At 38.9% G+C, this 21,320-nt stretch overlaps 1 protein-coding gene across 13 annotated transcripts in view; it reads right to left on the reverse strand.

The window, feature by feature from the left end:
• Window positions 1-5,194: 5,194 nt before the first annotated feature.
• The window catches only part of LOC124273272 (disks large homolog 2-like), a 343,312-nt gene continuing 327,186 nt past the window's right edge, over window positions 5,195-21,320 (reverse strand). For 4 of the 13 annotated variants that reach the window (XM_046708499.1, XM_046708493.1, XM_046708498.1 and 1 more), the window contains 15 exons: window positions 20,218-20,320; window positions 18,803-18,905; window positions 17,862-18,038; window positions 17,488-17,566; window positions 17,123-17,234; window positions 16,706-16,708; window positions 16,165-16,185; window positions 15,338-15,340; window positions 13,148-13,180; window positions 10,865-10,912; window positions 10,080-10,181; window positions 9,491-9,663; window positions 8,693-8,805; window positions 7,874-7,965; window positions 5,195-6,720 (listed from right to left, as the gene is read on the reverse strand). In XM_046708499.1, coding sequence (XP_046564455.1) covers window positions 6,614-6,720; window positions 7,874-7,965; window positions 8,693-8,805; window positions 9,491-9,663; window positions 10,080-10,181; window positions 10,865-10,912; window positions 13,148-13,180; window positions 15,338-15,340; window positions 16,165-16,185; window positions 16,706-16,708; window positions 17,123-17,234; window positions 17,488-17,566; window positions 17,862-18,038; window positions 18,803-18,905; window positions 20,218-20,320 — 1,269 coding nt within the window. In that variant the 3' untranslated portion in view covers window positions 5,195-6,613. The remainder of the gene's footprint in view (window positions 6,721-7,873; window positions 7,966-8,692; window positions 8,806-9,490; window positions 9,664-10,079; window positions 10,182-10,864; window positions 10,913-13,147; window positions 13,181-15,337; window positions 15,341-16,164; window positions 16,186-16,705; window positions 16,709-17,122; window positions 17,235-17,487; window positions 17,567-17,861; window positions 18,039-18,802; window positions 18,906-20,217; window positions 20,321-21,320) is intronic. The other 9 variants (XM_046708494.1, XM_046708496.1, XM_046708495.1 and 6 more) reach the window with 9 other exon arrangements.

The following is a 21,320-nucleotide window of genomic DNA, read 5'->3' on the forward strand; positions in this document are numbered from 1 at the left end:
TCAAACTGCCACTAACAATGACGATGACCCGCAAACTGACGGCGTTAGAAACGCAAAGGGCGCTTCAACCTCCTCCTAGACGCCTGAGCACGCTGTGGGGCTCTTTAGCAACCATCACGACTCTACACTTGAAACCTGGAAAATATGTGAACAGTAGGTGGTGTCCAAGTTTTGTCTTCTGGGTCCCGATCCATAAAGCGTTCGTAGCGCTACGACATTTATAAGCCTATCGTGAACTATAAAGTTACGACAGGTCGTAACGTTACGAAGGATTTGTGAATCGGGGCCCTGAACCTTAGATGGTATCTTTACCATTGCAAGGTATAAGCTAGGCGCGCCTGACGGTAACTTACCGGATGTTGTGCTCTCTCGGTATGGTCCTGACGCTGGACCCTTATTCTCGAAACGTTCGTAGCCCTAAGAATTCTTAACTTTGACCGTAGCCAATTTGTTAAGAATTGGCTTAAGAAGTTCGCAGGGCTTACGAACGTTTCGAGAATAGATGTGTGTGTCTCTATCCAGGATTTGTCCGACTAGTGGCAGTTTGGTGTCATTTCAGTAGATGCAACAGAATATGGTAGTCTTGAAGTGACGTCATACATAAACCACCAGCCCGTAGCAAGTCAGTTATATGAAATAAAATCCTTCATCTTTGAATGAAACTTTTTAATTCATATTTGACCTCCTTGGAAAAACGTAATGGTTTGTATCCCAAAAATAATTAATAAGTGCTTAAAACCAATATTATCCAACGTTTATATTGAAAGTATGGTCAAGGGGTGAAAAGAGGGAACAAAAGTAATCAGATGATAAGGTAAACACTAAGTTGACTGACCAGGGAGGACACTAGCTCTAACTGGCATTGACTGGTAATGGCAATGGACAAGACTGACTGACTGAGTTTGGTTTTACGCCGCTTTTAACAATATTCCAGCAACATCACGGCGGGGAACACCAGAAATGGGCTTCACACATTGTACCCATGTGGGGATTCGAACCCGGGTCTTCGGCGTGACGAGCCAACGCTTTAACCATTAGGCTACCCCACCGCCCCGCAATGGACAAGAGGAAGCAAGGCGTAAATCATAGGCGTAAATGTCCCTTCAGAGTCATCTGCCATACATCAGACCAGTCTACATGTATTAACACTCATTTATTTGTGTGTGCTCAACTCAAAGACAAAAACTCCTAGTCTGACGATAATTTCAGGTTGCCTTGGGTAAGGGACATAACTCCAGCAGCCCGGACACCTCACCTGTTCACCTGGACATCAGTTAAATGAAATAAAATCCTTCATCTTTGAATGATACTGTAATGAATTACTTGGAAAAACATGGGTTTGTATCACAAAAATAACAAGCATTGTCACTAAGGTGACATAATCCCCCGCCGCAAATTATCAAATTAAACTTAAAAAGTAATGAAAGTGAAGGTCGTAATTTAAAATGAAGTTAAATGTAAACAAAACATGACCAGTCAACATCTCTTGATATCTTGCTCTGTAGTTGTTCAAAAGCAGAAATATTTTCAAGACTCACTTTGACCTTGACATGAATGTCTTAGTGTTTGAAATATGCAAATTTAGTAATAAAAAAATTGCTTATTGAAAAACATTCAAGGGAAGTCTTCAAAGTCTATGAAGAGAATCCAGTGAACTGTTCTTGAGACATCTCGCTGACAATCTCAACATGCAGTTTAAGATGCTGAAATCTTCAAAGTGTCGCCGTGACATTGAAAATTAAGTGAAGGTCACCAAATTGACTGGGCCTTGCACCTTCATCAGATGAAGCTTGGTGTCAAATATGAAGAAAATCCAGGAATGGTTCTAGAGATATCTCGCTGACCATCTTTACATGCAGGTTAAAATGCTGAAATCTTTAAAGTGTCGCAATGACGTTAAAGTCCCCTTGTGACATTGAAATGAAGGTCAAGGTCACCAAACCCGACTGGGAACTTTCTTTTACTGTGGGGAACCTAGGTACCAAATATGAAAAGAATCCAGTCAACGGTTCTTAAGATTTTCCAATTTGTACGTACGTACAGACGGACGGAACCTAATACTATATCCCCCGCAGGGGATAATTAAGAAGTGCTTAAAACCAATATTATCCAAAGTGTATATTGAAAGTAGGGTCAAGTGGTGAAAAGATGGAACAGAAACATTTACTTCAGATGTTTTCTTCTGTTACAGGTATATAACCTTATATATTCAGCCTTAAAAAACTGTGATATAATTCAGTGGTTTCCTATCCTGCAGGGAGATGGGTAGCCTAGTGGTTAAAGCGTTCCCTCATGCTGAAGACCCCGGGTTTGATTCCCCATATATATACAATGTGTGAAGCCCATTTCTGGTAGCCCCTCATGTGATGTTGCTGAAATATTTATAAAAGCGTCATAAAACCATACTCACTCCAATACTGCATGTTTACAAGGGCATGAGAGTGAGTGAGTGAGTGAGTTTAGGTTTTACGCTGCTTTTAGCAATATTCCAACAATATCACGGCAGGGGACACCAAACCCGGGTCCTCGGCGTGACGAGCGAACGCCTTAACCACTAACTACCCCACCTCCCACAAGGGCATGAAGTGAATGAAGAGACCCCATACAGACACTCAACCCATAGGTCTGTGTACCCCAAAGTTACACAACTATGAAAAACATACACCTTCCCCAGCTGTGAAAGTACAAAATAACTAGAAAAGCTAAAACAATATGTAGCCGCCATGAAATTTCTGAGTCCTGCGATGGGATTCAAACCACGGACATTCTGATCTAAAGTCGGACACTTATCCACATGACCAAAGAAGTTAACCCCGTAAGCAAGCTGACAAGGTAAGGATGTCATCTATGGGATGACTTTACGCCCTAGTAGATATAGAAAGAGGCACCATCATTGTTCTTGATGATTTAACGTTATCAAGATCGCATTAAGGCTTATTATCAACAATCATCCATAAATACATTTATAATGTATCTTGATATGTTGCATGAACCCCTTTCAAAGCAGTGAGCAGTGAGCACGAAATATTGTCTGTACCAAACATCTCACACCCACATGAATCCTGAACAGCTGGTCCTCTACACAACAAATTGATAAAACACAACAAGTTGTGAAATGTGTAGTATCGGCAGTTTATTTTCTTGAATGCCTACACTCCTTGTTAACAGATTTGTACAGCTAACATCTTCCACACGACATACCTCAATCCTATAGAGGACGGAGCTGTACTACTTACCTAAAGACTTACAGTGTTCAACATGCTAGCTTCCTTCGACAAATCAGGGCTCTATTTCTGTACAATAACTCGCCCCAAATGTGAAGAACAATGCCATAATTGCACATTTTAGTTTCTTCTGCCTAACAAGACACACTAACGCTACTGATAAACTTATCCAGTTTTTACAGCGGTAAAATCTTGTGATTTACTTAAAGCACTGATATTTTTTATGAGAACAACTAAATTATGTTGTAATATATTTCCAAAATCAGAAAAAGTAATTAGTAGCAAATATTTTTCTCATCTAAAATAAACATTTGTAAACTCCCTAATCTGAAGTATCTATAGAACAAATGTGAGTGATCATTTTCCTCCTTTTAAGCAATGTCATTTTAGCATGGATATATTCCCAAGCGATAATTTCAAATATTTACAAGTTTCGATATTTCGCATGTTTTTGCCATGATTATTATTATTGTCATCAATTAAAATACAATTTCACATAAATAAATTTGCTATTTATGATATAAATAGCCTCACTCACATCTCTATAGATAACATATAGGTTTTCCCTGTATCACTTCAGTAATTCTTGATAATTGGACAAGGGTTGGGCAATTCTGTGTCGACGTTTATGACTATCCTTACTATTCGAGTAGCAGCAATTGTGAAAGTTGCAAGGACATTACTATCCTGCATCATTGTACCTTTCGTAATGTACAAAAAACTTATTGCCTTGATGAGATCTATAAAGATCAACAAATATGATTTTCGTATTTTTTATGTACAAATTTAATTCCAGTGCCATCTTTAATAATGCCAAACCAAGAAGTGCCATGGACATATAGCATCAACTCTCCTCATATATATATGCATCATACGTGTAGTGAGGATACAAAGTCATGATATAACCTGCGTATTGTCCAACCCTTGTGTCACAATGGAGAGCTACACTGTGTATAGGCGGAGGTGAACTATGAGTGGTGACTGTATGACACAACAAATATCGATGTGTGGTCTTTGATATCAATGATATGATAACATGCCTTTGGGAGATCTGCTGAAAAAGTAATCTTGGTTGGTGATAATGACTGGTTCTAGAACCGAAAGAAAAACTTTCAGGTGCAAAACCAAAACCAAGCCAGAAGTCCTTTGTGACAAAAAACTCCCAGAACAAACAAGACAAGGGCAAGACAGAAATTACTTTTCCTGCAAAATCCTCCCAGTGACAAAGAGAGATGTACGGTAGACATATATAGACAAGTAACGAAAAAAGCTACATGTACAAGCTGACTACAGGTAAGGGAGACGACCCTCTTGAAAACTTACATACATACCACTAAAAACTGAGGACATACATGACACTGTAGGCTGTCGACCTCGGCTGATATCCTGTACATACACTTGCTTCTTATACATGGAACAAAGTTTGTAGGACTCTGAGATGCTATGTAATGACAGAGTGGACCAATTATTCCGATACCTTCTACCATAGCTGTTCTATTGCCATTGAACTTTCATGTATGGTTTAGTATCCTCATACGATTAATCACACTGAACGTAACACAGTGAGGGATGTTGTCTGGTTCCACTATGGGAAACTTCTTATAACTAAGATCCCTTGCACACACAATGGCTTATAAATCTGGACACATACCTGGCTGGACAATTTCAACCGGTTGAAACTTGACATAGCACAATTTAACAAACCATTACTTTACATAACAATAGGTACTTTGTTGCTGGAATTGTTTTGTACAAATGTACATAACTTAAAGCACTAATTAGCCGACAAACACATCAACAATTTCCTCTGTCCTCACAGACATGGTTTCTTAAATAATGGATCATTTTACATCCTCTAAGCTCTTGGCGTACGTACTAGCAAATCCTTGGAGTTGTTGCTTAGCAACCATGTGCCTTGCCACCACAACAACTATCAGCAGCATGCAGGAAATAACACAGAAAACTAGAGGTAGTCAAACCAGAATAAATAGTGGTTTATTTCCGCCAATCACTGACAGTGATTTTCAAGAGGGTCAGGTCAAGGTGAAGGTCATGATACATCTATACAGGCCTACATACGCTGTTCTTTAAATTGCAATATATATATATCAAAATGATACAGTCAAAAACAGCTCGCTAAACTAGTGTTTAAATAACAAAGCTAAAACAATGCCACCAGAGGGCTGCCGACAATGGTGGAAAGCTAGACTGTGTAAGGAGCTGGTAAAACTTAATGTAAAGTAAACAATGCTTCTGAAAAATGTGCCATGATAGTGAACGGTCATAAGTCTACTAAAAGTAACGACTGCATGAAGCTCAACAACTAGTTATGATAAACTGCAGTCATACGACAATCACTGATTACCATGGCAACAGGAAAAGGCATTATTCTATTCAGAAACTAAAAGCCAACTTGCAGAATAAGTTACACAGTTCTGTCATAACCATTCACTCACTCATTTGATTAAAACCTACCATAGTTGCAGAGCATCACAAAAATGGAAATACTTGTGGTTGCCATGGATACACAAAAGTAACATCTTACCATGGCAACGGTTATTGACAATTTTTACATACATCCCTTAATCACAGCAGTATAGGCCCAGTTTCAGGGTTTGTACATCAAAACAATACAATACCTTGTTTAAACTTTAAAAATACTATGCATGATACACCAGCATTTTATGACAGCTTGTTTTGATTTTCTAAATGATCTCGCAATGAAAGATGGAATTTTATCGTATTGTTTGTGCAGGCTGCAGTTTGATGAAACAGCTCATCAATAAATAATTTGGCGAGACGGTGCTCCATACTTTCACAGCCGTGTAATCATGTGATGGGCTCGTAGCTTATACTTGCTATACCTTGCTCCGACAGTCAATAGCAACTAAATCAAGTCTTAAATAAGTAGTAATACACTTGTACACAAACATGGTGTCTGCAGGTCACCTCTTGAGCCTGCATGTAGTTTTACTTCTTTACCAGCACTTGACCTTTCTGACGTGGCCTGTCAACCATCAAGTTATTGTAAGTGTACACCTGGAAAGGCCTTGAGTACTCGGGAACTGAAAGTAGTAGCAAAAGTGTACGGCTGATCTTCCGATTCCAACCATACACGGGTGAGCAGCATCCGGAAGAGCTTGAGTCAAGGTCAAGGTCGTATGGTGAATGTTGAAAGCCACGATCAGATCTGCAGAGGAGAATCTTGAGATCACCATAGCAACAGGTCCGGTCGTCGTAGCAACAGTATCCCATCATTCCTACAGTATCACAAAGTCTCCGACAAAGAGATAATGTACAGCCTGAGCATCATCTATGAGTCACATGACTGTCACATGACTATCACATGACCGGAAGTTATGAGTTTATTTCCTCTAAGACGTAAGAGTTCAGAGTTTGTCTTTGGCTGGAACCCAGATTGTTGGTCCTGACTGGTCTCGAATAACCTCTTTCACTTTTGCATAGATCTCATCTGCAGTGTCACCCTGGACAACAGCTGAAACAGACATCACAGAATTAGCAATCAACATATTCAAATCAGAACCAACAGTTTGGAAAGGGCACACGCCTTCACAGACAAACATTTCAAATTTGGGGTTCTTGAAATATATTATACCATACCATTAGATTTTTTCTCTACTCATATAGTTATTGGCAGATAACCCTTAGTAAGCAAAAACGAAAAATATGAAGTCTCCCATTGCTATTGGTCACTTGCTGTTTTCCTACCTAAAACATACCTTCAAAGAAAGTTGTTTTAAGGTACTGTCTGTTTCTCAATTCTTACCCATTGGATTTACATCTAAAAAATCTGTTACCCGATGGGACATTTGAACATATCACACAAAATTGGCTTCCCGGGGAATATAAAATAGTATCAACATCCTTTTCAGACCATTGTGACCCGGGGAATATAAAATAGTATCAACATCCTTTTCAGACCATTGTGACATCATTTGTCAGCATGATGTCACAATCAAATAACATCACTAAACTCTCTGCTACTGAAGTAGTGGCTGAACTTCACTAAGACATTGGTTAGTACTGCTGAACAATTATAAAACTTGGACCACTTTATAGATGATAAATATCTTGTTCTCTTGTCTGAAGTGAGTTAAAATAACAAGGCACAAATATTTGTAACTTCTGTCGACTCTGCATGATGGGGATGAAGCAATCCCACAGCATCTATTGCCACAAGTCTCATCCAGCTCCAGAGACCTACTGTTACAGTGAGTCTGGACCACACAATCCAATGATTGATAGCATGTGCATCGATATACGCATTTGGGATACGATGACATGTGTCAACTAGGTCAGCGAGTCTGACCACGATCCTGTTATTAAGCCTCTTCGACAAGCATGGGATGAAGACCAATTCTAACCCGGACCTTCACTGGTAGAGGGGTGGTGGGGTAGCCTAGTGGTTAAAGCGTTGGCTCGTCACGCTGAAGACCCGGGTTCGATTCCCCACATGGGCACGATGTGTTAAGCCCATTTCTGGTGTCCTCCGCCGTGATATTGCTGGAAAATTGCTAAAAGTGACGTAAAACAAAACTCAGTCAGTCAGTTCACTGGTAGCATTGTTACAACCAAAGACACTGCGGCTGTTCCTTTCAATACTCCCAAACAGATTCTGTTCCACTTACCTGTGAAATACTCCCCAAACTCCTGCTCCAGTTTCAAGGCCCGCTCGTAGGTCTTCCGTGCCTGCTCATCTGTGATTCTCTTGTTCATCTCCCTGTCGACACAATCAGATGTCACGTTCACATGATGTTCATACTTTGTACATACCATACTCTGATAATGACAACAGCCTGTAATCAAGTCTGTGCCAGACCATCCTGTGACTGACATATATGTATCTTGGTAGCCTTGGTTGATCTTTATATACTTGAGTCAGTCCAGTGATTGACATCATGAGCATCGATCGGGGATGACATGACCAGTTTTATCATTGAATTTCACATGAACATTACCACGGACCTGGAATCTGATTTGGAAACTTTTTGTGCGGCCAATTCAGTGTTCACGAATCGCGTTTCAAAGGAACAGGACATTGGGTCCTGTAAGTTTCAGATGTCTGTCTGACCCATTGAAAATTCACAAGACCCATAGAATAAAATTAAACACACATTTCAGATTTAGCATTTCTTATAATTGGCACTGAAATTATAAACAAACATAAGATTTATAAACAGCAAACAGGTGTCACATTTCCCATATAACAACTTCAGTCAAAGTCATTGTGAAATATACAGTCAGACAGGCGGGTTGTAGACTTCTATTGGACCATTGGCGGATCTGCCGGATTTGTCAGAGGGTCAGACGCTATTCGTGAACACTGCCAATTTGAAATCATTTTGAATACATAATGAACTGTATCTGTTGTTTGGATTAAAAATGAACCCATGAGGACAACACCGCTAGATTTTGTATACAGTGTCAGCCTATTTTCTTGGCCTTACATGATGGAGTCGATGGACTTGGGTTTGATGAAGATGGCGATGGGGTAGAGACCTGCGACCTGCAGTCGCTTAATGGCGTTGCCGCTCACGTCCAAGATGCAGTGCTTCTTCTGCTTGGAAACATACAAACATATTTACTGTCACACATATGTACAGGCGTGATACACAAAGTGTTACTGAGATAAACATATTTACTGTCACACATATGTACAGGCATGATACACAAAGTGTCACTGAAATAAATATATTTACTGTCACACACATGTACAGGCGTGATACACAAAGTGTCACTGAGATAAACATATTTACTGTCACACACATGTACAGGCGTGATACACAAAGTGTCACTGAGATAAATATATTTACTGCCACACATATGTACAGGCGTGATACACAAAGTGTCACTGAGATAAATATATTTACTGTAAGTGGGTAAGGAAACAATGTATTTACTTTCAGTGGTTAATGGAACAATGTATTAACTTATAGTGGGTAACATTGTTACAAAACAGAGGATTAAACATCTAATGTCCCTGGGGCATATGTATTATTAGTGAATAAATAACAAAACATTTACTGTCAAAGGGAGGTAAACATATTTGCAGTCAGGGGAGAAATAAACAAATATTTTCCATCAGGATGATAAGAGAGGATGTTACAGATGGTAAACACTGTGGCTGGGCAAACAAACACAGAATTAGATGACCATTAGATGTGACAGGGAGTTGACATGTTTACTGTTAGCTGTAATAAACAACAGTCTGGCCATTGTGACCTCCATCTAAGATCTACACTTACATTTTCCGCAACTTCTTTCACTGAGGCCACACTTGTTCCATACAAGTTGTCGTTATAAACACCAGCTTCTATAAATAGATGGTTCTGAATGTCTTTCTCCATCTGTTCCCGTGACGCCACAAAATGGTAATCTCGGGCATCCTGCTCGTAGTCTCGTCGCTCCCGCGTTGTGTCTGAAGGAACAAGAGGCACGTCAGTCCACAGCACATCATACTGACTCCACACAATACAGGACATTTCCCATGAGTCCTTGCTTTCATAGTCGTTTTTTAGCATATACAATAGTAGCCACCAGTTGGCTTTATAAAATGTTCCCATTGCGGAATAAAACCTAGACTTATGGTGTGACAACAGCTTGATCCTTCAGGTTAACACAATCCCTGGTGAGGTTAATATGCATTGGAAGATTCAATGCTGTATTTCATTTTCAATGAGGACATCCCCAAATAGAACATGGAGATAGTAATATTGAAATTTTTAAATTCTGAATAAAATGTTCTGTGTAATTTATAATAAAATAAGGTGAAGTTTTCTTGGTGCTATCACTTCTGGATTATATTTTTGATATTCAACAGTTTTTGAGACTCACGAGGCACACAGCTGCCGAATTTGTCTGGGAATTCTGAGATGAGGTCATCATTTATCCTGTCCTTGAGAGGCCCCAGGATAATCACAGGCCGCGTGTACCGCACTGAAACAATCATATCACACACATGATTACCTCCCCCTGTTGGTGGTAACTATAGATCTTAGGGACGATGACACCTCTACTAAAACCATGCTGTGTCCATCGTTACCTTTGTATCCCTGTCAGTGTACATGCTGAGATTTAACGAATTAGCATTTTTGTTAGATTGGTAACTAAAGATTACAGTAACACTGAAATGACATGAACGTTATACCGCTACCACATCCTGCCCACCCTGTACATGCTGAGATTGACAAATTAGCATTTTTGCACCGAGTGCAGCATGTATATATTCTGCTAAGAGATTTTAGTTTTATATATTTGTTTTATATTTTTTACTGTTGAGATTTGCAAAAGGAAAAGAAAGAAAGAAAAACAACACCCCCAAAAACAACAACACTCCCCAAAACCCAAAACAAACAAAATACCCCCAAAAAAAGAAAAAAAGAAACAACCAACTGTTTAATTGGCATTTTAGAAGTTGGTGAACATTAAGAATACCAGGTACTTTCTAAGTTTCTTACAAACCAACTAACACATACAGTAAATTTGTATGTCCTTAACAATACATCACAATAGCTAGAATGAGTTTCCATTCTAAGACAGGGCAGATCAGGGTAATAGAATACAAAATATCATTTGCAAGCCTCCAGATTGTAATGAATGGTTTGGGTGTTTCTACTTACACTCCTGCTGAAGCACTGCTTCATAGGACAGAATAGGTTCGTCTCCACCTGCAACATCATCATCATCATCATTAGTAGCAGCACTGGCTTGGACAGGAGGGACAGATTGTACCTTGGTACGTGGCCACCTGACTACATGTAATCATACCACTGGCTGGTCCAGACACCTATAACTCTATTTCAGTCATGTGGTGTCTGTTCCTGACCACACTGACGTTAACGAAGAAACGGCCTGACTTGGTACCATAGGGTGAAATTGGGATTTGAACCCAGAGATCCTGGCAAACCTGAGTATCTTGCTGTGGAATGGGCTGCTGGGCCACCCGATGATGAGGAATACAATGAGATGAGAATAGTGATAAAAGTAAAACTTATGGCAGGAATTGCAACATAAATATATTTCTTTAGCAGATGGAAAATGGTTACATTCTGAAGCTGGGTTACATGTAACAAGAGGAGGTCATCATGGTGATGTTTTCACATCTTACAGCAGACTGGAAATATAGAAGGGTGATTCGAAACTTGAAAGAAGAAAACTGAAAAACTATTTCCAACATATTTGATGACATCTTGAACAGGTTATAGGTAAGTTAGATGATGTAATGAAAGAAACAAAAGCTTGTCTCATCAATATATTAGTAAGAATAGGAAGAGAATGGAGTTTAAAGACATGCAGATATGCTGTGTTAAAGAGTTAGTGGTAAGGATTAAGGAGTGGTTGTCACGTACAATTCTCATAGAATGGTGGTGAGACTAGCTACTGTGTTGCAAGGCAAAGCTTCAGCAGGTCATTGTACAATACACATCCTTGCTACATGGCGTGATAACAGATGTATGGAGGTCTCCCCCAGCATGATAACAGATGTATGGAGGTCTTCCCCAGCATGATAACAGGTGGATGGAGGTCTCCCCCAGCATGATAACAGATTAATGGAGGTCTTCCCCAGCATGATAACAGGTGGATGGAGGTCTTCTCTAGCATGATAACAGATGTATGGAGGTCTCCCTCAGCGTGATAACAGGTGGATGGAGGTCTTCCCCAGCATGATAACAGATGTATGGAGGTCTCCCCTAGCGTGATAACAGATTAATGGAGGTCTTCCCCAGCATGATAACAGGTGGATGGAGGTCTTCCCCAGCATGATAACAGATTAATGGAGGTCTTCCCCAGCATGATAACAGATGTATGGAGGTCTCCCTCAGCGTGATAACAGATTAATGGAGGTCTTCCCCAGAATGATAACAGGTGGATGGAGGTCTTCCCCAGCGTGATAACAGGTGGATGGAGGTCTTCCCTGACTAATGGAGGTTTTATACGGGTGGACTGACTGGGGGTGGATTGACTGATTTGTCTTTTAGGGGTGGATTGACTGATGGGTGTTATTTTGGGGTGGATTGATGGTGGTTATAAAGGGGTGGATTGACTGATGGATATTATATGGGGGTTGGATAGACTGATGGGTAATATAGGGGTGGATTGACTAATGAGTGTTAGTTCACGGTGGACTGAAGGGTCATCTAGGGGTGGATTGACTGATGTGTTATATAGGGAGTGAATGAGTGAGTTTAGTTTTACGCCACACTCAGCAATATTCCAGCTATATGCAGCGGTATGTAAATAATCGAGTCTGGACCAGACAATCCAGTGATCAACAGCATGAGCATCGATATGCGCAATTGGGAACTGATGACATGTGTCAATCAAGCCAGCGAGCCTGACCACCCGATCCCGTTAGTCGCCTCTTATGACAAGCATGGGTTACTGAAGATCAATTCTAACACAGACCTTCACAGGTCTATATAGGGAGTGAATTGATGGAGTTATAAAGAGGTGGACAGACAATGGCTCTATCAAGGATTGACTCGGAATGATGGAAGTTTAGCAAAGGCAGACAATGTAAATCCATCTTAAATTACACAAGGTAAAAAAAGATGAACATTTGGAAGTGAGTTGAAAAATAACATATTACTCAAAAGTTGTTAGGGATCAGCGCGAATAACAAAGTTGACAGTTATCAGAAAATCCACACTGATTCCCAACAGTATTGTAAAGATGGAGCTGAAACAGTGTGGAAGAGTTCACTGCATCAACTCCAGGTTTTCAAGAAGAAGAGATGTGAAGCAGGCTGTAGCAAGAATGTGTATTATCATAGAACAATCTGGTTAGCGCAGCCATGCAAGTCTGCATGCCACATTAGATTCAAGGAGATGCAGTATCTCCAACATGAAGGTAGTGGGTTAGAGTTATCCCCCTTGGTTGAAGGTCGCTGAAGCTTTACTTACGATAACTAGTGTCATTGTCACTTGCTACGCTTCCTGTGGGGAAAACGAACATGCCATGAAGTACACAACATACATGATAGGTGGAAGGGACTGTCTCAAAACTCTTTGTGATATTTCAAAGTAAGTGTACAAATAATCTCTTAAAATGAATTTAATGCTAATAAATCAAGAATAAAAGATGCCAGACAGATTTTTTCCAGAATAAAATCTACATATATTCAAAATACAACCTACATAATGGGCAAAATACAACCTACATAATGGTCAAAATACAACCTACACAATGGGCAAAATACAACCTACACAATGGGCAAAATACAACCTACATAATGGGCAAAATACAACCTACATAATGGGCAAAATACAACCTACATAATGGGCCAACCTACATAATGGGCAAAATACAACCTACACAATGGGCAAAATACAACCTACATAATGGGGGCAAAATACAACCTACACAATGGGCAAAATACAACCTACATAATGGTCAAAATAAACCTACATAATGGTCAAAATACAACCTACACAATGGGCAAAATACAACCTACATAATGGTCAAAATACAACCTACAAAATACAACCTACATAATGGGCAAAATACAACCTACATAATGGGCAAAATACAACCTACATAATGGGCAAAATACAACCTACATAATGGTCAAAATACAACCTACACAATGGGCAAAATACAACCTACATAATGGGCAAAATACAACCTACATAATGGGCAAAATACAACCTACATAATGGGCAAAATACAACCTACATAATGGGCAAAATACAACCTACACAATGGGCAAAATACAACCTACATAATGGGCATTATTTTTAAATGTATGTGTTGTTATGGTGGTTAGTCTAAATGGAAAGCTTACTTTGAAATAACAAATGCAATGTTTGAGACAGTCTGCAGGGGAATATGATAGGAGGCAATGGAAGCCGTAGGATCTCTATCTACGGTGTAAGTACCACTTCAACCTAGAACACACTGCATCAGGGAACACATGTGTGATAAGTGAACTGATGAGATCAACCCTTTACTTAGGGAACAACCATTTCATATTCTGGTGTTGTCTAATAATTTGAAAGATTCCTGGAAATCTTTGAACAGTTTCACTAAAGTTTTCCCATCTTGAGAATAAAACCCATGTCTTGAGCCAGATAAGCGAACACATAAACCACTAGCAGTTTCAGAAAACATATTGGTCTAAAAACAGATATAACCAGAATATTTAATGGTCAACCCCTTATGATGCTCATTAATATTTCAAATGTATCATGGCAGGGGCAGCAAACAAGGCTTTTAATGCTTTAAAACATGATGGAAACACACCTGGATGTTTTTAACATGAAGAGCATTTTCTGCCCTGATTCTCTCAAAAACCCAGTCATTATTATCCTAATGTAATGAACTATTCCTGAATAATAAATTTGTAACTTTCACTTTTATTATAATTGTTATTACTATTGTTTTTATGATTTTATAGGAGAGAAGCAGACAAGACATATAACATATATATGTGACATTTGATACTATATTCCTCACAACTAATGCTATATGACACTGTATCAACCACCATGTATGTCACCATCCTTCAGTCGGGGTGGCATTGATGATTAACTAGGATGGCACAACATGAAAAGTAAAGATTAACATATTGGCAAAAAAAGTCAATTCTTTTTGACATTCAAAGCAAACTGTCACCCTTCAAACAATTAAACATATTTAAATTAAATATTCAGTACCGGACACAAGGCAACATGAAAAGTCCCATTGCAACACATCTCCTTAATAAACAGACATGTCAAATAAAAATTAATTATTTGATCACACTGTTAACATTTCCACAACACTTTGCTGGACAAACCTCCCTGAACCATTAATAATGCGCTAGAGCTGCTTCAATAAGAAGCTTATTTTTGATTTCACAGCAAAAGCATACACAGGAATCTTTTGAGGATATGAACATCTGCTCTTAACAACATTACTTTGGCGTTTATCAAATCTGATGTTGAAGATATTATAACTGAAATGAATTGAGTTTTGGATTTAGTTTAAAAAATCTCCAAAGTCATATCCTCAAATCTGAAACTAAATATATACCAGCACCACGACTATCTAAAACAAAATGGCTACATCTACAGAAGCAAACCCTCATAAATGAGGTATTAAACACAAGTTACCTTCTGTGAAGCAGAGAGCAACAAGTAAATGGGAATTGTTAGTACAGACAGACGGGGGTAGCACAACATTGTACAGTATTATTACACAGTATTATCATAGTATCAGTAGCATGTATTACAAGTTAATATATATCATTTAATATATTTACCATAAACTCAAAAAGAAGTCAATTATTATTTCCTCTTTTAAATATCTAGCTACTGTTCACCACAAACTACATCTAACATCTAACTATTAAAAAAACAATTAATGCTGTCATTCTTCTCAAGTTGCTTCACTACATTATATTTCATGCAAATTTTAGTTGGATCAATAAAATAAATGCAAAAATATCTAATAGCTTTTAGAGGTTAATTAGTACTGGTACTTGATTTTCTTAGTTCCTGCAACATGATAGGGGCATCGCGATCACCACGCTTACACTTCATTGACTGTTGTTTAGGAATAGCCTTTCAGTCTGATGTGAAATTCAACATATATATCAGGATAAAGTTGACAAAGTTTGTGAAATCAAGCCTCTCTGTACAATTACAGTTTCCCTTACTTCAAATATTTTGTAAAAATAAAGAAGTAAAAAGTATAAAACAAACCAAACAAATTGTCAAAGTTTTTATAACATGGTCAAATTTTTAAAATTGATTTAAAAGATTGAGTCTGAAGTTGCTTCATTCTGTTTTCACCGCACCCTGCATTAATTTCTGCTGATGAGAGTGCGAAATGCCTCGTAATGCCCCTATGACACAATATACAAAGCAGGTATATTCTAGGACAACATGGACTACATCTACGACAGAAGCTCTGAGCAATAAAGACAAATGATAGTAACCTTCCACTGCTGTCATACCCTCTGGAGATCAAAACACAAGAAGCACTATTAGTAATCACTTTCAGTAACTGGCATTCAAGAATTACTCGGTTTAGTGGGTGGGAATAGTTCTGCCACTGTCAGCAATATGCCAGCCACATCACAGCAAGGGTGCTGCACCCATGTGGCAAATGTACTCACAAGCAAATGACAAGCAAATTACCAACTAGCCTATTTCATAAAAATTTTTATATTATTATTTAACGAATTAATAAATATTAAGTGTTGAAATAAGTCAACTAATTTTGGTCTGGCATATTCACATGGTGAATATTATCAGTGGCGATTGTAATCATTTGCTCACTTCAATCTGACTACGTTGATTATCTCCCCTTAACTGTACAGCTGTAATAATCAAATCCAGTAACTTTGATTGTATGACATTTGTCCCGCATTTCTGTCCCTTGGTAATAAAATCATTCTAATTATTTGTCTTTTCTTATGTTTGCTGAACAACATGTAGAGAACTGTAGCAAGCTACAAAAGCTGATGGAAACATTACCTTCTGGGAAGCATTAAAAGACAAATCAAACAACATTGAATAACATTCAGGAAAGCATGAACACTTCAAACAGTTAGTGCCCTTCTATAAACACCAGTTTCACTGATAAAAGTATAATCCTGAATTAATATATTAATCATTTATCACACTGAGAAAGTAAAATACCAAATATAACATGTTACATTTCATACCTGACAGTCTCGTCATTACTACAAGAAAAATCTAAATATCACGGTAGATATAATATATGTATATAATATTGCTGCATATTTATAAAACAATATATTTTCAGACAGTGTTGTTATTGTTAGATTGCTGGACAGCTGGACTAGTTTCATTTTGCTACAATAAGCGGAACAACTGAGTCAGCAGCCAATCAGAACAGGTTTTACTGCGACCTCGGTAAAATGTACATACGTTCGTCAGCGCTGATGTCCTCCGAACCACTGTGGTCTTTGCTCTTCATGAAAGGAAACTTTCTAGAGAAGGAGAAATTCTTCTTTTTCCTGTCATTGGCTGCTGCTGATTGCTGAAAAAATATATATAAATATTTAATAAATAAATTAGAATTTTAGTTACAAAGCCTCCAATGTCATATTTTTATGAAGGGAAATATATTTAGAAAGTTCTTTAAAATCTGAACACAAAAGGAAGTGAAGGATTTATGATGTATCACCGATTATAGCAGGTGCCCTACTTGAGTAATGTGTGCTGATGCAGCCAACTAGTTCATGGTGTGAATATTTTCCTATCAGAGATGTATACGCATTGAAAATACTTACATTGATCCGATCATTGTTGCTGGAACTCTTGCCTGTAAACTTCACATTTTTTAACCTGGCCTTTTCTTTCCTTTCAACTCTGAAATAGTCACAAGGAATATAGGATCACTCTCTATCGACATTACATGAATTCGAAATACCCCAACATACTTGGAATTTCATTATCTCAAACTTTCTTAATAGAATTTTGAACTTCAGTTTGAATTTTAGTTCAAAGTTTATATATCCACTTAAAAGAATGGTTGGAATAATCAAGTAAATATAACATGCTATTCAGTTTTTGACATACAGACAACCTATATTTATCAAGCATATTCTGGAATGTTACAAGCATTATTACCTCAGCTCCCTGAGGAGAGTACACAGCCACGTACCTGCGTTTGCTGGGAATGATGCCCATCCCTTCTTCATCCCCCTCAGGGGTGATCCGCCTTGCCTGCCACCATTCATCGTCGCTGGCGTTGGTGACATGGAGAATGTCGCCGTAACGGAATGCCAGACCCTTGCTCGGTAAGCCGCTGTCCTTTGTAGGGTCATAGTCAAATAATGCTCTGAAAACAACAAAAACAGAATTACTAACACAGTGACAATCATATACACTAAACACACCTACCATGTGGCTGGTTCTTAAATATCTTTCAAAGCATCAATGAGACGTTGCAAGTTATCTCCCCTTGATTACTACAACGACACAAACTGGCCATTAATTTAGAATGTTCCTTTCGTAATTTTAAATCAAATTTACCTGAATTTACATAACATGTTTGATGAGTGAGTGAACGCTTTTACCACTGGGCTACCCAACTGTTTCATATCTACATCTGAGTTTCATCTTGGTTTTCCACCATAGTCCAAGGAAAACCAACGAAAAGCATTAAGCATCAACATGGTCTTCTGTCACAAAAATATTCTAGTCATTATTTGACTATGACCCTACAAAGGGCTACATACAACAAACAAGGACTGAACCCAGAACTGTGCCTCCTACAGTTGGCCTTACATGTGGGGTAGCCTAGTGGTTAAAGTGTTCGCTTGTCACGCTAAAGACCCAGGTTTGTTTCCCCACATGGATACAATGTGTAAAGCCCATTCTGGTGTCCCCCGTCATGATATAGCTGGAATATTGCTAAAAGAGACGTAAAAAACTCACTCACTCAACTTACATGTCTTCAAAATAAACTAGCTGTGACCCTAGGGTCATGGTACAAAGTCACCCCATGCAATCTGCAACCTATCTGTTGATGTTTTTAAAACAAACTGGGTTAGAACCTAGACCTGTTGCACCAGACCACCATATGTGCCACCTACAACCCACCTGACATATAATGTCTTCTTCTGTGTGGTCCTCAGGCTGCCAGTGCTCGTGTTCATCATCTGTTCTCGCAGGTCTTGAATCTTCGCTTCAAATCGGTTGTATTCTGAAATAACGCTCTCTATCAGACACATGCAAAGCTAAGGAAGAGACTGTTATGATGTCAGCTTCATTGTTATGAAGAACACAACGTTTCAGAGTATATCCTTACTCCTTCATCCATTTCACCTGATGAAGGAGTAAGGATATACTCCAAAATGTTGTGTTCCTTACAATAAAGACGTGGACATCCATAAAACTCTCTTCCTTATGTGTATCACTTCTAAATGCCCGTCAGAGACCTACACTGACAATCTATCTATTACAAAGCTCTACCAGGAACCAGGACTTGAGATTCGCCGCTTATGATAATACACTTCTTCCTTACATGTCTTTTTATAGTGGAACCACACTCTTTCGTCAGTTGGTCCTACACTGACAAATACCATTATGTAACTGGGCAAAGAAGGAACGACCAGAGATTCAATATCAGACTCACTCCTTCCTTCCTTACGTGGATACATGTCATAATTTCTTTTATTGTTGCCTTTGATCTAATTCAGTTAGAGACGGAAGGTTCCAATTTATCCCTGCCAAGATCCTAATATCTGTAATTAACTGCAAGAGATATGCATAATTTATAGCCTTCTTTGAAGAGATATCAATGACTGTGCCATTACCTAAGTGAAAGCTGATACACTACTGCTAAAAAATAACTCCCACATTAAGCATGGTCTTTACTGCATGATCAAAGAACGGGAACTGAGGAGATTTGAAAAATTATTTAAACATTCACATTAAGAGGGTGAGAGAGCAGGGCAAATGATATACAATTGCCTGCTTGTCAGAGGCTAAACTTCTAAGGTTGGTGACATTTATCGAGGCCACTGAAACTACTAATATGGCATCTCTGTATCAGATTTGTGGAGAGATAAAATATATATCTGAAAGTGGTAGGAGCAATTTGTGAGTTTGCCACCCATGTAACTGAGCAAAGGATACTGTGACATACTTTTACCAAGTGAGCGAATCAGGCTACCCATCCCTGTAGTAGCCTCATGCAACACGCAACGTAATATGAACCTGTATCTTTACACAAGTCAAAGTTTTGGATATGGCCAGCTCCTTAACCCCACCCACCCTGATCTTTGTGCTGTTGTGGAGCTGTGACTGTCAGCAGTCTATGATATGGGTGTTAACATCTTCAGGTTGTTTTGTAAAATGGCAGCAAGATCCTCTTCTGTGACATGCGTAGGAAACAGGAAACCTATCTCTACCCAGCCACCCAGGTCAAGTGTTGTTGACAAGCTGACGTACCTTCTGGTTTATATTGAGCAACTATTTCCACAGTATCAAGTGTTGTGGACAAGCTGACGTACCTTCTGGTTTATATTGAGCAACTATGTCCACAGTATCGCCAGCGCCTTTGAGTGCAGCTGCTGCATCTTCATGTGTCGCATGCAACAACTCCACATGCTTCATCTGCAACATCAACGACACAATTAACTTTCTCTTCTAGTTCAGAAACATGTGGCATGTTCATACATTGTCAATAATACTCAGGGATATATCTAGCTTGAACCAGGCAGGATTTTGACAGCATGAGGAAATATTTGTGAGGCATACATTTAACCAGTACACAGGGATAGTTTTGTTTTAGCTGGTTTTCTTGTTTTACGCCACACTCAGCAATATTCCAGCTATATGGCGGTGGTCTGTGAGTCTGGACCAGACAATCCAGTGATCAAAACTGGGGTAAGTTGACATGTGTCAACAAAGTCAGTGAGTCTGACCACCCAATTCTAGTAAGCATGGATAAGTCTGAGGGTCTAGTCATTTTCATAACATTTTGACTTACTTGGATATGAACAACGGCATCTACCCCTTGTAAGGCAAGTGATTACATTAGAATGTTTCTGTTTAAGAATCCCCTTGCGATTCAAATATGATAAGAATCATCAACATGGCTAATTCGTACCTGTACACAAAGCTCATATATTTCTATAAACCCTGATACAATCATATAAAAAACTGACTAAAGCAGTAATCATAAACATTACACTGCATGTACGGGTCAGATCCTGATAGGCAACGGGACGAAGTCCACAAGTCAACTGGAACCACTTCATACTGCTGGGCTGCTGACAAACTTTCAAACTCCACTACTGGGGCAGGAATCACAATACTATCGGATCCACACAAACAAGATGTGAAAAATCCCAGACTAATTTTAACAGTAAATCCAGGAATTGTTACAACAGCGTCTACACCAGTTTCAAACCTTTCACAGATATTTGGTAAATCAAGAATCAGTTTTATGAAACTCTGATGAAACTGTAAGACTAATGAAGTGGTGTTGCCAGGATTGATCTCGTGCTATATAGAAGCAGTGAGATGCCTGGAGAAGGAGCAATGGCCAAAGCCTCAATGGCTAAGCCTGGGGACACCTGGTCACATAACTGGATTAAGTCTACTCAGGGAT

The sequence above is a fragment of the Haliotis rubra genome, unplaced genomic scaffold, assembly GCF_003918875.1.
Source record: "Haliotis rubra isolate DU_JTF1 unplaced genomic scaffold, ASM391887v1 Scf179, whole genome shotgun sequence".
Taxonomy (NCBI): domain Eukaryota; kingdom Metazoa; phylum Mollusca; class Gastropoda; order Lepetellida; family Haliotidae; genus Haliotis; species Haliotis rubra.